The 16,706-nt window shown below is 38.8% G+C and overlaps 1 protein-coding gene across 3 annotated transcripts in view; it reads left to right on the forward strand.

The window, feature by feature from the left end:
• LOC129780310 (interferon regulatory factor 2-binding protein 1) overlaps nt 1-16,706 on the forward strand; it is a 70,203-nt gene that overhangs the window by 20,256 nt on the left and 33,241 nt on the right. Inside the window, exon 2 of one of the 3 annotated variants that reach the window (XM_055788416.1) lies at nt 16,306-16,365. The exons of the other annotated variants lie outside the window; for them this stretch is intronic. Coding sequence (XP_055644391.1) covers nt 16,306-16,365 — 60 coding nt within the window. The remainder of the gene's footprint in view (nt 1-16,305; nt 16,366-16,706) is intronic. 3 annotated transcript variants of the gene reach the window in all.

Here is a 16,706-nt window from a genome sequence, read left to right on the forward strand (position 1 = left end):
CCGCCGTATTCTTTAGCCCATCCGGTCCCTTTCTGAAGAACGGTTCCGGTCTTATGAAGAAATCAAAAATTGGCTTCACATCTCCAAAATCCAAAACCGTGTCTCTGATAAAAATGGTCCAAGCTGGAGGTTTGTGATGGGGCATACTTTGAATAAAGTAGCAGTAAGTTTTATCGTTCCAACGAATGGGTTTATATTTGTATATCTAATATACACTCGACAAAAAAATGAAAGAAACAGAGGGTGAAGTCGGAAATTTTAAGTGATGTTTGACATGCTGTAACTTCGTGAAAAATCTATGCGTTGATGAAAACGATGGTTACGATTCGGTCATTCTGAGACGTGGATGGCAATGGATGTATGAAAAAAAAATTCATCATCGAATTTCAAAACTTTTAAACGATTGAATATGGTTTGCTGAGCTACTCCAAGTGTATCTGCAAGTTCTCCAAGTGTATCTGCAAGTTCTTGTTGCGTTTGTGACGGATCTTGATCGAATAAAGCCTCCAATTCTTCGTTTTCAAACTTTTTTGGCGGAAAATTCTTCGTCTTCCATGTCATAATTACCACTTTTAAACCGTGCAAACCACGTCTGACACGATCGCTCAGTTGGAGAAAAGTCACCATAAACTTTCACCAAAAAGCGATGACTTTCCGCTGCTTTTTTCTTCATATTGAAGTGATGAAGTAACACTACCCGCAAAAATACTCTCGTTGGTACGAAATTGGACATATTCGAAGTGGCAAAAAACTATGTTGTTTACGCTTGAACTTTTTTACATATACTGAAAAAGATGCGCAATGACAGCAGGAATAATAATCAAGTTACGCCATCTGTTGTAAACCCGAAGAAACTTATCGGTACACCTAATATATAGATTTAAAAAATAATAGCCTATCATGGAAGTCAATTCCCAAAAAGCTTGTGATTCATTGGTTATAGGTTAAAGAGTGCGCTTCTAGTGCCAAAAGTGTCCATTGCATGATTCATCGATATGCTCTTTGCCAGTAAGACCCTGCTGGAATAATTACTGAAATACTGAAATTGGTCATCGAAATTCTTAACTGCATCAAACCAGGAGGTTGTTTATTCTGAGAACTGTGCAAAAAATGTGAATGAAATAGTGTAGACGGATACTTCGCAGACATTGTTGGGCATCTTGATTCGCTAAACTTGTAACTGCGGACCAAGCAAACAAATCTAATTCAGCTCCAAGCCGAGCTTTAAGCATTTGTGACAAATATTAGGTACCGAAGGGTCAATTCTGGAAATGTAGCCATGTTTGAGAAATTCTGCAGTATGACTGACAAAGAAGGAACAATGTTGCAATGTTGTAATCTGCTGTTCAGTTATATTGAATACGTTTTGAATTTTACGCTGAATAAAAACAATCTGATAACACTTCTCAGTGTTGGTTCAACCGATTCATCGGTCCGAAAAATAAGTTTGTGAGCAAACTATTCAAAAAAATGAAGTATGTAAGCCAATACTACTTTGGAAGCCTTATTCTAAATTCGAAGAAATGCTAACATGGATTCGCTAAAACATACACACTCGGAATATGCCAAAGCCATACAATTCAAACTAATATGCATTTTTCTTTTTTAAAAAGCAGCTTAGAAAGGTACACCTAAACTTTATATGCTGCTGGTCCAGAATCTAGAGAATCCTCGGTATTATTGTTATCAGTATCATTCTAACAATGATGAATGTTGATGGAAATTGAAATGATGTATTTGACATCATTTTTCAAAGTGGTGTCAATTTTGTTTGTACTCGTTTGTACATTATTTCATCGGTTTTTAGGGAAAAGGGTGAATATTATCAGTAGAATCAATATGTAACCTGAATAAGTTCTTATGTCAATGCAGCGATTTTTTTAAAATCGTTCTTCACCGACACTTTTGTACTCTTTACTTTTTTGTCACCCGAGGATGGCACAATTGAACCATTAAAATATTTTAAAAAAAATCAGCTTTGTAGAAACCATTAACTAACAACCCAATTCTTTTCTTATGCATAGAAAATAAGAAGTTATGGTAACAATATAATCATACTACAATTCACTTAAAGCAATAAGAAGAAAATTAGTCAAATGGAACAATCTTAAGTATGATTACTTTACACTCTCGTTGCAAGGCTCGGGTACATTTTTCCACTATTTATACCATCTGTACGAACGGACGTTATTGATCTATGATTTCGTGCCGTCACAACGCGATGCTGAAGGTTTTGTTGGTTACAATGATTGTATTAAGTTTGCGACTCGAATGAATCTCCATATAATAAAATACTGCTTGGACAACTCCAACTCGTTGATGTTTTTTACTCGACTCTACGCTACGCTATTGTACTTGATTGATTATACGCAATTGACCGAAATAAAATAACAATCGAAAGGCCATGAAAATATTGTATTCTAAATTATGTATACAAGTACAAACAGTCATCAAATGTATGTGTAAAGTTAAGCAAACTTGGCTTTCACATGAAAAACGAAACTCTCAACAACTAAAGTTCACCGGAATTCATGAATAAACCCTACGAGCCTTTCGCCATCAAGTGAAATACATCTTGAATTCCCAATCATCATTACCTCTCCGAGCTGATCCGAAACCTCAGCGCCAAGTGAAAGGCTAAACGTGAGTTTAAAAACAGGCCCAACTGGTTTCCCGGAGTCGTTGTTGTCGTTCCAATTCGCGTCACATGACTGGTTTGACCGCTCTCATGATGAAACAAGAAAAACTTCTCCGGAACAAGTTCTTCGCGTGCAAAGACTCCATTAAGAACGACTTTCGAAAAAAAAACAGCGGTCGCATACACTCCAACATCGTGTTGTTACTTCGGTGCAATTCTTGGCGTTGAACTTTCCGAGAGGAGAAAAAAAACCGGTCCACCGACGGGTTATCCACTTTTTTTCACTGTCGGGGAATTCAAACTCTGTATTGTGGCGGAACGGCTCCAACTGCTTCCCCTCGTCACATCGCTCGTCCCGACTGAACGTGATACACAGTTTTTGTTTCATTTCATTTCATTTCGTGCTCAGGGTGTGTGTATTTTTTCAAGTTTATGAATTACATCACAACTGTGTGGAACAGCGCACGCTATTCCACAAGTCAGTCAGTCAGTCAACCAGCTAAACAACCGACGACAGACGTGACGAGATGAGGGAAAAAATGGTATACACGTATACAATCATCGGCAGACGAGGATGTACCCAACCTTACTCTGCTCTCTGTAGACCACTTGGTTGGCGTTTGTAGCGCTGGAATGGAAAGGCCACATTGAAATTTTCATCCAGCAAGCTCCAAGCCTGAACCGTTATTCGAAATTAAGCTTGCCCCCAGGGCCAAATAATCGCCGATAACCTGAATCTGGGAAAAGTTTCACTAAATCGATTGGTTGTAATATAAATTGTAGAATAATAATCAAAAGGAGATAGTGGGGAAGTGAATAAAGATATATTCCTATTAACATTCTTATTAAATATACACTGGAGAACATAACTATTCGTCATATGAATGTAATATGACTTTGCTATTTTACTAATGGGAGCGAATTCAATTCACTATTAAGGCGTTATTCAAAAAAAAAACAATCCAACCCTTATTCAAAAAACATTACAATGAATGCAATTAAGTTATATCACTAAAATAATAACTCTAAATTCAGCTGGACGATAGTATTCGTCACATAGGAAATTTCCAATCGAAATTATCTCTGCGCAAAACATGAAAAAAAAAATTACTTTATTGACATTCGCAACGTTCACGAATTTGTTTATTTGATCAGGTAGACTGACAATGAAGGAAAAATTAATTGCGTTGCATTGAAATTGAAACTATAAGTAATATCGCTGGGGTTTAAATTATACTGAATGTCGGTTTCAATATCTGTAAACAGGCTATTTGGTTAGTAATCGTTCAGAAATATAGAGAGAAAATCTGACAGTTCCACTCCGACATTCCCCTATGCCCGAGAGTCAAAATTCGTGAGTAACTTTGAATCGAATCATGATAATGATAATAATGATAATGATAATTTTGAGTTCGAAAAAGTGGGTATACAGCCAAATACCATCATTGAGGAACCCCCATGTTCAACGCTAACTTGAATGCTTTCTTTCTGCAGCTCAGGTTTCCACCATACAGTTCATCTGAACTACGTTGGATATACTCCCTTCAGAAAGAAGGTACTTTGTCGCAGAAACTTGTTGTGTAATTCTGTCACCCTTCCGAGGAGTCTGATCAACCAACTGAGTAGCCTTTTTGATAGCCCTGTTTGTTAAAAGCAATTTACAACAGATAAGCGCATTGTGATGGACGCGAAGGATTCGAAAATCTGCGTACCGTTCTTGAATGAACTTTTTCCACTCAACTCCGGATACTTTCCATGTACTTTTTTGTCCTTTGAAAGTTTTAATATCTTTGATCTTTTCGCAGCAAATTTTTAGAAAAATATGGAACTTGAGATGACGGTTCTGAATAACGTTTAAGAGTTTTATCAGGCAAAAAATTAATCCCGCTGAAGCTATCCGTTTCATTCGTTATTGTTATGATGTTGTTTAAGTAATTTCTCCAATGTTTCTCCAACCAATACATTTTCCATTCTTCCAGATGGATTTTCAATTTATATCCTCCGGAGGGGTAATCTCTTAGTTTTTTGTAGTTCAAATTAGGGAAAAAATGCGGAATTTAAGAGCAATTTCGAGGAACAGTTATGGATTAATGTAAATGGGAGATATCGAACTATTTGTTTCTGAGTGGTATATATCCCTTTAGATTATTCTGCTTCCATGGCATGTATAGAAAGTTACATCGGAACTGCACTGTCTATTTCCGAGAAACTGCGACCTCGTGACCTTCATCTATTATTTGGGGACTACAATCAACCTGGCCTTAGTTGGAATTCTTCGCCTGTTGGACATTAATCCTACTGACTCAATGCTAACTGCGGCAAAAAGTGCACTCATTGATGGAATGACACTACTCGACATGAAGCTCGACATGATTGGTCAATGCCGAGGTCGACAATCAGTGTAATGTAACGGAATCACCTGAAGTTTTCGTTGATGCTGATCCATATCATCCTCTAATATTGGTCAACCTCAAGTGTCCCTGTCTCATCCGGTTTAAGGAATTATCTGAGGAGGGTTAGATTTTCACCGCGCTGATTACATTGGTTTGAATGGGGCTTTAATAATTAATCGATTGGTCATTTCTAGATGTAAATGTCGAGAATACAGCCGTACTCTTTTCAATCAAGTGCTTATTACTCTACTTCGTAAACATGTTCCTCGACCCAACCCGAGACTCAATCCAGCCTGGTCGAATTCACGGTTTCGCCGACTAAAAAGACTGCTGCGTTGAAAAGGTATTCTCGTACACATGATGCACTTGCTAAATGAGATTTTTGAAGTGCCAGCCGTCGATACAGGAACTATAACCGATACATTCATGTCACCTATGTTTTGCGAATACAAAGTGATCTGAAACGAAATCCTAAACGCTCCTAGTCATTCGTCAACGAAAAACGCAATGAAATCGGATTTCCAGCGCAAATGAACCTTGGCAGCCAATCCTCCAGCAAACTAGAATATTTGCAATCTTTTCGCTATACAATTTTGGAGTGTCTTCGCCACCGGCAATACGCCTTCTCTACAAGTACAGGAAGCCCTGAAAACGTGTGTGATATAAACATAACTAGCTTTTCACAAAATGAAGTTACTACTGCCATGAAACAACTAAAATCGTCAGCGACTCCGAAACCAGATGAAATACTTTCTATCTTACTGAAAAATTGTACTACCTATGTTTCGGAACCGCTACAGAAAATCATCAATCAATCGCTTCTTCAGAAAACATTTCCTGAGTGCCGGAAGTAGTCTTTCATTTTTCAAGTGTTCAAGAGAGGAAACAAATGCGATGTTATGAACTATCGCATAATTACCTCTCTTTGTGTTGGATTAATACTCTTTGAGACACTAGTTGGAGATTTACTACAAAAAAGTGTTGCGCAAAACATTTCGACTGATCAACATGGCTTCTTCCCTGGTGGCTCGATTAACACAAACTTAGTGGAGTTCAGCTCCCTCTGTCGGAATCACATGGAGAATGGATCATAAGTTGATACCGTATTCACCGACATTAAAGTAGTATTCGACCGGGTTGACCACGTTATACTGTTGGTCAAATTTAAACGTCTAGGAGCTTCTTATGGTTTCGTCCAATGGTTGCAATCCTTACATGGAGACTGTTCACTCTCGGTGAAATTAGGAAACATTCTACTTCAGGCGTGCCACAAGGAAGCAACATTGGACCGCTACTCTTCTCGATTTTCTATAATGTTGTTTGCTTGATATTTCTCCTCGGTTGCAGAATCGTGTACGCCGATGACCTAATATTTCTTGCCGTTCGTTCAATCACCGATTGCTCCGAACTGCAGAAATGGATCAACGTTTTCAACGAATGATGTACATGTAATCGACTTAGCGTCAGCGTTGCAATGTGCGCTGTGATCAGCTTCAGTGAAAGGAAAAATCCGATACAATACGGCAATTCCATAAACCAGGAAATAATTCATCGAGTGAGGGTCGTCAAGGATCTAGGTGTTCTATTGGATAGTGGGCTCACCTTTCAGAATCACTACAGCAGCATCATTGCTAAAGCGAACAAGAATCTGGGATTCATATGGAAAGTTGCAAAGAACTTTAGTGATCTGTATTACTTAAGACCGCTTTTCTACGCCCTCGTCCACTCTATTCTCGAAATGGCGGTGGTTGTTTGGAGCCCTCACACCGATACTTGATCCGGACGAATTGAGTCGGTTCAGATGAAGTTCATTAGGTACCTTTCTGACTTTTCGATATTTCAAGTTGTAAAATTCTGAACTTTCATCAAAAATACCAAAATATACCAAGAATTGGCCAGGTTACAATTTTGTTATCGAATAATTCCATAAAAAATTAAACTTAACAACTTTGTTTTCAGTATCTTATACAAGACAGTTATTTTCTAATGGATTTTTACTCGATAAAGAATATTTGAGTCTTTGTATCTATGTCCGCATTCGGTGTGGAATTGAACATTTAATTACTCAACATGAGTCTACAGGCTCAATTATTCAGTTATTCTATGAATTTTGTCCAATTTCAACTTCAGAAAACAACGTTATGTACGAGGGCAGTCCGATAAGTACTTAGCCTACAAAAAAAGAACAAAAATTTTGGACAAGTGGCGACTCATTTCTCAACATAGCTTTCTTTTAGCTCGATACACTTGACCCAGCGATGCTCCAACTTCTTTGATCCATCTGAAAAATACGTTTTCTCGAGGTCTGCAAAGTAGGCCTCCGTGGCGGCGCTGACCTTCTAATTCGACTTAAATTACTGCCCGGCGAGTGCCTTTTTCAAGTTTGAAAACAAAAAAAAAAGTCGCACGGGGCCAAATCGGCGGAATTTCCATTTTTCTAAAATCCGCCTGCCCGCTTCCACAAACGGTCAAAACAAAAATAATAGCCCGATTCGGCTGAAATTTTGACAGTAGCGCAGTTTACGAGAATGTACTACACGTTAAGTAATTTCTCTTGCGATACTAACACCATCGGGCGATGAGGCTAAGTACTTATCGGACCGCCCTCGTAGACTATGATATTCTCATGATTATTCTGAAATAAAATACACAAAGTTATGAACTTATAACAACTTCTCCGCTAGTCATTGAGAAAGTTACCAATGTAGGTTGGGGACAGACAACAAGCCATAGTTACATACATATTCTCAGCCGACGGCATCGCGTGGTAACGAATCGCAATTCCTGTGGCACGCGATGTACCTTTTCGACTAGACACATGCCGTCGCATGTTGAAACAGTATCAATCTTCCCAGTTCGTGAGACCCATAACCGGGATAGGTTTTCAAGGTGTTCACAGTTTTGTTGAAAAAATAGGAGGCGGTGCCGTCGGTGCTACAAATCGACCTGAAGTGTAGTTCTCCTCACTCATGGATGCTGTGAATTGAAAGATAGTCCATCGATCGATCTACAACCCTTCGATGACGAGATGTATGGGAAGTAGCGGAAGGCCAGACGCGCGTGTTCATCTGCACTACTCTCAACGCGTTTCTATGTGCGTTTATGTTTTTGTTGTATGCGTGCCTTTTTATCATGTTATTCTCAATAACCTACATTCCGTCTAACTGTACATTATGTATTATTATTGTATTTCCCTTGTCTGCTGCTGTCTGCTTCGCTCTTTGCTTTGATTCACCTCTTCGTTGCGGCACGACTCTTCCCCACGGCCAGGTCGTGATTTTGACGAGAAAATACCTACGTGTACGTGTGCGTGCGCTTAAAGTTGCCAAACAACACGTACCGGTGATAGGAACGAAGATGCATTCCGACGCATCTGGAATGCTTTCTGGGGCTGGCAAAACGTGGAACGAGAGGAATTATGAGATATCACATCGATAGAACCACAAGTTTCACCTTTTCAAACTACCCTCTGCCTGCCTTTCACATTGAGATCAACGTGTGTTTGTTTATTTGTCCACTAAATTGAACACGCGTTAAAACCGGAACTGGTTTGGCTGGATTCGAATGACGTGTATCGGTGTGGACAGTGTAAGCGCGGACGAGGGCCAGCAGCGAAATGGATACAGAAGCATACTCCAATAATGGCTAGGCAATGGCAATGACCGCGAGAGGGGTATCCGTTTGTGGCGGACACGGGTTGAGATTTGTAGAAATCAATACCGCTGAACTCAGTGGAATTTTTTGGGGTAGGTGAGTGTGTGTGCGCGATGTAGTGTTGAGTGGGGTGGTGGGTGTCGACCGTTTTCTCGCGTTTCGTGTATAGGTTAGTCAGCCATCATCATTGCGACACATCACGTTTCTCCCCGTGGCTACAATCCGAGTGCCACAAATACAATTGGTTTCGGTACTGACTGAGTGTATGTGTGCGAGTCATCACGATGTTGGTACTTTGGTTTCGTCAAAATGTTGATCGTGAGGCTACGATGGAGTAAATGACGCAAGCAGCTGTGCCGTAACTTCTCGCTGATAATATAATATGCAAATGAATACGTTTCAAATATAATATGCATTGTGTTTTTTGTTATGATTATGACGAACAATCAATCTATGTGCTGTGCGTTATTGAACTGCTTTCGATTCAACGATCAATGTCAATTAATGCAAATATAGTTACAAAAGCACTAACAATTGAGTGTAATCAGTCGTTCATTGATTGCTTCTGATATTCTGTATTTATGTGTTTTTTTATAAAAAAAAAAGATCCTGGTGAAGAATAACATTCATTGTTTCTTTAACAAAATTGGTCATTCGATATAAGTTGATTTTCGTCACTCTCTTTTATTCGATGAATGTACATGACGTCGTTAAATATCGTTCAACACCGTGTAAATATGCAAACGTACAATATGCAAAAAAAAGCTTTATCCACCCCCGATGAAAAATTAGATTTCTTTCAAAAAACCAACCAGAAAATTAAAACACGGTTAATTGTTGTTTAGTTTATTATCATTTATGTAAAAACAAAGCCAATTCATGCGAGTTCAAAACAAAAGACAAATTCTCTTGTATTTGACATGATGTTAAAAAAAAGGTAAAAAAAAGGAAATCCACCTCTCTGGCTTACATAGTTTTAGTACTTCGTGTGACCACTTTTGGTTTCATTAACTGCTCGGCATCGACTCGACAAGCTTGGCAGTTGCTTTCAGGGGTGATTTTGTTGTTTTTTGCTCCTGGAGCTTAATTTTCGAAATTGGCCAGAAATGGTCGATCGGATTAAGGTCGGGAGACTGTGTTGACCACTCCATAACCATGATACGCTTTTGCTTGAACCACTGCGAAACCAGCTTTAAAGGTTCGCTTCGGTTCTTCGTATTGTTGGAACGTATATCTGGGCCCCAACTTTAGCTTTTAGCATCGATGTTCTCCACCGCCGGATGTAGCCATAGATCCTCACACCATGGCTCTACCTGCAGAAAAAAATCAAGGTCTTGGTCAGTTGGTTGAAAAATCAGTGTTAAATCATCAATCAAAGTAACTCACCGCCGTCATGCCAGACTGTAGGCCGCAACCACTCCTTTTTCAAACTTTCACTGGTTTGCCCCCATTTTCTTGTGATACCATCAGACCCAAAAAGCATTACTTTCATCTCGTCTGACCAAATCACCTTATTCCACTCAACACTGGCCCATGAAATGTGGTTCTGGAACCACTTCAATCTTCTTTTGATATTTCTTGCGGGCAACCATGGCTTCTTAAGTGCTACTCTGCCCTTAAGACATTTCTTATGAAGACCGTTTCGTACGGATTGTGATGTCAATTGAATGGAAAACTCACTTTCCATCTGTTTCGCAATTTTCGGCGCTGATAGACCCCGGTTCAGCTCCGCCTTCTTCACGATAGCTTTGCCAATTCGGACACCTCGATCGCTTAGCTTGTGTGATATCACGCTTTTTGTACATCTGCACAATCCTAGCGACTGTATCTTTGTGAAGCTGGACAATATCGGCCATATCACTGCAGCTTTTGCTAGTTTTGTGATGTTCAATAATCAAATTTCGGATGCTGATCGATTTTTGAGCTTTTTTGGGCATTTAGCAACAAATAACTTCCAATTTGGAACCCTAAACTGAAATTTTGAGCACAAAAACTTCAAGAGCACTATATGACAGCTAGATATAATGTTTACATTCGAGAAAATGGCAGAATACACACTAAAGCTCTGTAGAACACACTTAAATCGTAGTATCCGCTTTAGGGTGGATGAACTTTTTTCTGCGTAATTTTTTACCCTTTTTCATAATTCATCACATGAAATCTCAAGAAACGCCGTTTTTTCAATAGCAATGTGATAAATAAACATAAATTGATAAACCATAGAGGAACACTCATCAAATTAACCTGATTTTCACGAGAGCAACAACAAAAAAATGTGGATAAACTTTTTTTGCATACTGTATGTCTTTTCGTGTTTGTCTGTACTCAAGGCGTGTTAAGCAGATTCTTCGAAAACTTATTCAAGTGTTATCTAAGTAGTGGTAATACTACGTTGAGACGGTGAGTCTTCTAAAGGAACTTTGACGAAGAAGGTTAAAATGCAACGTATTTCCATTTCAATGAAATATGTGTCTTTTGTTCGTCGAGTGACGCATCTAAATCTCAATTATTCTAAAACCTTCTGTCTTCATCAGTATGCTACCAGTCTCAACGACGAAGTCATTGTTCTTGAAGAGTTCAAACCATTAATTAATAGCGGCCTGAACCACTTAAAACTAAATTTCTTCATCTTAGGTGACACTAACGTTCTCAGAGGAACATATAGTGATATTTCCATAGTTAATCATAGTTGATATTTTTATGCCAACGTACAAGCCCTGATTGTAATCTAAATGGGAAAATTCGAGAATACACGTGTACCTGTGCACGAGTTGTAAGAACTCTGAAAAGATCCGGTATGGGATCAGGAGCTTCCATTACGGAACGATGGGAGCTGCGAGCTCGGGCAGTTCTTGATATCAAAAGATTTTTTCGTTAATATTTTCTCTGATTTGAACTGCGACACTCCAAATATTTTATAGTATCGGAATCTCAGCATTTTTTTTTCTCAAATATGAGGCATTTTTTCTACAGAACTTATTATACATTTCTGATTCAGAACATCGTCTATTGCTAGCCACTACTTTCTTCCGCCGTTCGGACAGTGGTAATCCGAACGATCTTGATGAGACGATCTTTTTTCTTTATTGGATCAAATGCCCTGATTAGCCAGTGTGAATCAAAGAACCAAGAGATTATGGCGAGCGTATGTGGTAAAACATTTCTCAACGTTCTCATATATGTCGCATTTGCAATATGGCGCTGAGTATTGTCATACTACAAAATCATATATCCTGTCTCACGTTCATCAAGTGATGTCTCCTAATCTGCAATCATCCAAAACGGGTTCTTGCATCTTAGGATTCATAACGTTTTATTTTAAACTAAAATACATAGAAGCTTTCCATTTTTCACGTTCTCATCATCATCATCCTTGTCAATGATTGTCTATCACCGTAGCACTTAGTTTCTTGGCTATGGTTTTCAGAAGGAGAATTGAAGAGACTTAGTACAAGAATAATTTTTTGGTAAAGAAAGATAAAGGTAGCTTTCAATATCCTCAAACCGTTCCTCCAGGTTCCTTGTTGATGGTCTACATACACATGTCACGTTTGGTGTGAATAGGGTACCTTTTAGCAGTCATCTTTGGTCAGAACATTAGTAGAAACAGATTCGTTGTTTGTAGAAGGTATTTTAGTATTGTGTAATGGGTCACAAGTGGAGTAATGCTTCGTACAATCGTTAGATTGAGAAAAATGTGGGAAAGCTTAAGTTCATTTACATGTCTATATGAACTTTTTCGCATTCCATCAGTGGAATTTACCATTGGGGGTGTATTTTATTGATCTGTGAATTTTAATATTTTTTGGAATTATAGCTGGGTCGTTTCTAACGGTATTATTAACCGCTGTAAACAAATCTCGCTCAGCTGCATCTCAGAAAGAATTAAGCTTATTCACAACTTGTATTCAAGCCTTGTCCTTTCCATGTTCTGGCAAACTCTATGCTACACTCCAAATAATCGATGGTCATTTCTTGTTATCCCATAATTTCTCAATTCTTCTATATGCCGCCGTGAAACGTTCCGAACATTAGGTCGTTATTATTGGATTCCTCGAGTCGAGAAAGACGCACCACGCTAGATATGGGGTACAGACTAGGGGGGCGTTGCTGATTAATGGTCAACTGCATCTTAATAGGAAGTATCCCGTGTCGGGCACACGTACAGAGCATCGAAGACTGCAACATACCAATTATGAGAACACTTGTAATATTAACCTCGAGCCAACCGCGAGTAATCGGTTACATATTACTAACATAGTTGTAAGACAAAAATTGTCAAAATATTAGACTCCCGGCCCCGTCAGGCTAACGCCACATGTGCTTTAATAAAAAATATATTTGGAAAAAAAAAATTAGGTCGTTATTGATTCTCGTTCCTAAGGAAGCACTGCTCTGTTTACTGATTTGTACATGGTACACTTAGTATGGTTCTGAGGTTGTGCAACCCATAATAGGAATGACAATACGTGTTCTAATTTTCATGAATTCTGTTATTGTCTGTTCTTTGCATCGATCTGATATACACATACCTTGCTGACCACATTTACCCCGCCGCTTTCGATTACTAGCGAATGAGAGTCTGTTACTTTCGTCTCATCCGTCAGCATGTGCTAAGAATAAGCTTGGTTTTTCCCGTCAACGTTTCTTCGAAATATTAGCTAAGTAACAAATGCGTATTCAAACATCATAAGTAAAACAACGTTGAGACGGCTAGGTTTCTCTAAGAAACTTTAGAGCCGCGTAAGAATCTTAACCCTCCTGTACTCGCGTGCAAAATCATAACACGTATACTCGCGCACGGTGTCACAGACCGAAAATTGAACTTCTCTGTAATGTTGCTATTGTGTATTTTTCAGGCTTTGTTGGCATTTATTTGAAGAAGAGGGTATGATTGAATGAAAAACTCCAAAAAATATGTTTTTGTCGTCTTTATTCAGTTTTAATAGTCATCTAAATCAGCCTCCTCAAGACAGAGTAATTTTTGACACTTCAACACAAATAACGAAATTCGAATTTTTCACTTTTATTAATAAAAAGTAAGCAACTGAATATAATTCATGGAAGTATAAGGAGCTATAAAATAACATAAAAGCATATTAATAGATTGTGGTTCCATTGGAGTAAGAATCAGAACATTGCATAACTGCATGCTCGAAACAAACATATTTTTTACATTTCATGCAGTTGTTGCGTGTTTTTCGGGTCTTTTATCGAAGAGAAGAATGTATAACGACCTTTTAGATAATTATCAGATGATAAAGATTTTGGAATATAAAGTTTGCATATTTCTAATAATCTTATATGCTGTATTCTTGGTAAATTAAGAATTAATGCTTTTTTTTAGATGGGGCATAAAAAGATGATATAAAAGGATTTCTAGGAACTTCCTTTTCTTTTTCTTGTTTTCTTGTCGATATTGTTCATTATAAAAACAAAATCCCCGAACTGTTGAAAATTATTATAAGCCACGGATTAGTTTATAGTTTACTATTTACAATTATTCCACAAGTGAAATTCTTTCACAAGTGTGTATATGTATGACCATAATATTTAGCGAATAACTATACGAAAGTCAAACATTTATATTTTGCTTTTGAACATATGAATCTAACGACGAATAGTAAAATCCGTTCAATCCTGTTACAAAAGGGACTAAAGGGACTGAAATCAAATAAGAATAGTCCGATAATGACCTTATGCATTATATTCAATAAATATTCCACGCCACTAACATTAATTTTTACATTTCATTCAACAATATTCTAGAATATGAAAAAAGGCACTTGTCCAAAAAAGTTACTCCTATACTCGCGTCGGTGTGTCAGACCGAAAGTGTTAAAGTGGCACACGTTCCCTTTGTACCAACACATCTTCTTCTTCTTGAATGGCGTTAACGTTCCCTGTGGATCTTTTTTTTCTTTTTTTTTTTTTTTGGATCTTAGTTGTGATTTTCTAAGCCAAATAACACGCCTTGAATGTATTCCGAGGGGCATACTCTAGAATACGCATGATCACAGTGCAAGTCGAAGGAAATTTCTTTGACGAAAAAATCCCCCGGCAAGAACGGGAATCGAACCCGAACACCCGGCATTATAATGTGAGACGCTAACCACTCGGCCACGGGTGCACCAACACATGCGATACGCTAAACGATGACGAACGACTAATAACAAAGCTAGATAGAATCGCAAAGTCGTAGTGTTGATATTTTCTGAGAAATGAACGAATTATTGATTTTTCGGTCTGACAGACCAATGCGCGAGTATAGGAGTGTTAAAGAAGAATCCATTGAAAACCGTTCGTTTTCAACCGCTCAACATAGGTCACTTTTGCCATCACAACACCAACACAAAGCTTCCCTAGTATGTGTTTAACCTGCATTCGGTGTTTTCTTGTTGTTCCGTCTACTCTTCTTCACCATCGAGGGCTATTTCTGGGTGCTGTTCAAGAAGCGAGTACTCGTTTGCTTACGTATATTTCGTCGCTACCGTCAGGCGCGACTCGTCCCCTCTTCCGTGCCCCCACCAACCGGCCCCTTGTTTGTCGTCTGGTGGATTGTGGTCCGCGACTATGTACAGCATCTGCGCAATGCATTGGAGTCTGTACATTGGTCCACTACACATAAATACACACGATGCCGTATGTAGAGCTCTCACGTCATCCGACTTGACTGACTGGTTTGCCCGACTGGCATTCGGCTGAGAATTTATACGGCTATGTGGCGAAAATGGATAAAAACCTGCCGATGTTTGTGTAGCATTGAAAACCGGCGGGTATATAGACCCACTCATACACAACGCAGGGCCAAGAGGGTTCGTTCATTGGCCGCGAGTGACGTGGAGCAACGCAAATGAATAACTAGTGAGAGTTTGCGAAAAAAAATCCATACCAAGGACGACGATCTTGGCATACACCACCACACCATACCGACTCGGATGGTGGCGGTGGGATTTAGCCGTACGGAAAAGCTGGGAAGCGGCTGCCTGAATGACTGGCTGGCTGGCCGGTTGGTTGGCTGGCTGACTTGGCAAGGATTATGTGAGAGAGGAAATAGAGCGCAAAAATTGTAGTTCGAAATGTATGGCCGCAGAAAGTGCGTCGGGAGTGGCGTGTCGTACATTCACATAGCTGAGAAAACTGCACCATTAATTTTAGATGTAGGAAAATTTTGCCGACGGACTTTTCTGATTTTCTTTGCTCATGGATGGACGAATTGTATAAAGCGTAGCCACGTGGCTCGAAGATTTATATAAACTTCAGGCGAGCGTTTAGAAATACTGATGATAATTACCATACTTTGCTGTAGATTAAATGATGATTCACTAAGATTAATTTTTGAAATGAAACGATGTTGTACACAAGATGGTGTTCATTCAAAGTTTCTTCAAAGTCATTCTTAGAGATATGTGGAAAATCAAGATCGGACATTTTGAATTTTTTACTTTCTGGTGACCTATCATTTTCTTTCTGAGACTCGACCTCGATGCTTCTTGATTCCATGCTACATGTCATTACGTTTCGCTTTTCATTTCTCAATTATCCATAACTACAATATTACTAAAACTGAGTCCGATCTTGATTCTGATCAATTTTCCACATTATTCTATTCTTTTCCAGACCAAAAACACCAAAACATGGGGATTTACGTGAACGCCCCTGTTGTGCAACGTTACAAATGTAAGTCATAGCTTCTAATCATGTAAGAATTTTGCAAAATTTTCGTGTACACACCTTTCTTGGTAGTAAATGTTTAATATACCGTTACAATGAAAAATACGGAGGAAAAACGCGCAGAAAAGTGAAATGAGTACTCTGTGCAAATAGCGGCAAAAGTAAGACACACAATGTAAACAAACAAACCGAAAAGGAAACATTGTGCGCGTTGGGTAATCTGGACCTTATCGCTTTCGCTCGTTACAATTTGCAATGAGTTTTTTCTTTCGCGTTTTCTCTTGCTTTTGTTTTGCTTCAATCGTATCGATGGCTGCTGTTGTCTTGAACTTCAACAGCTGGGAGAT

This window comes from Toxorhynchites rutilus, chromosome 3, assembly GCF_029784135.1.
Source record: "Toxorhynchites rutilus septentrionalis strain SRP chromosome 3, ASM2978413v1, whole genome shotgun sequence".
In the NCBI taxonomy this organism is placed as follows: Eukaryota; Metazoa; Arthropoda; class Insecta; order Diptera; family Culicidae; genus Toxorhynchites; species Toxorhynchites rutilus.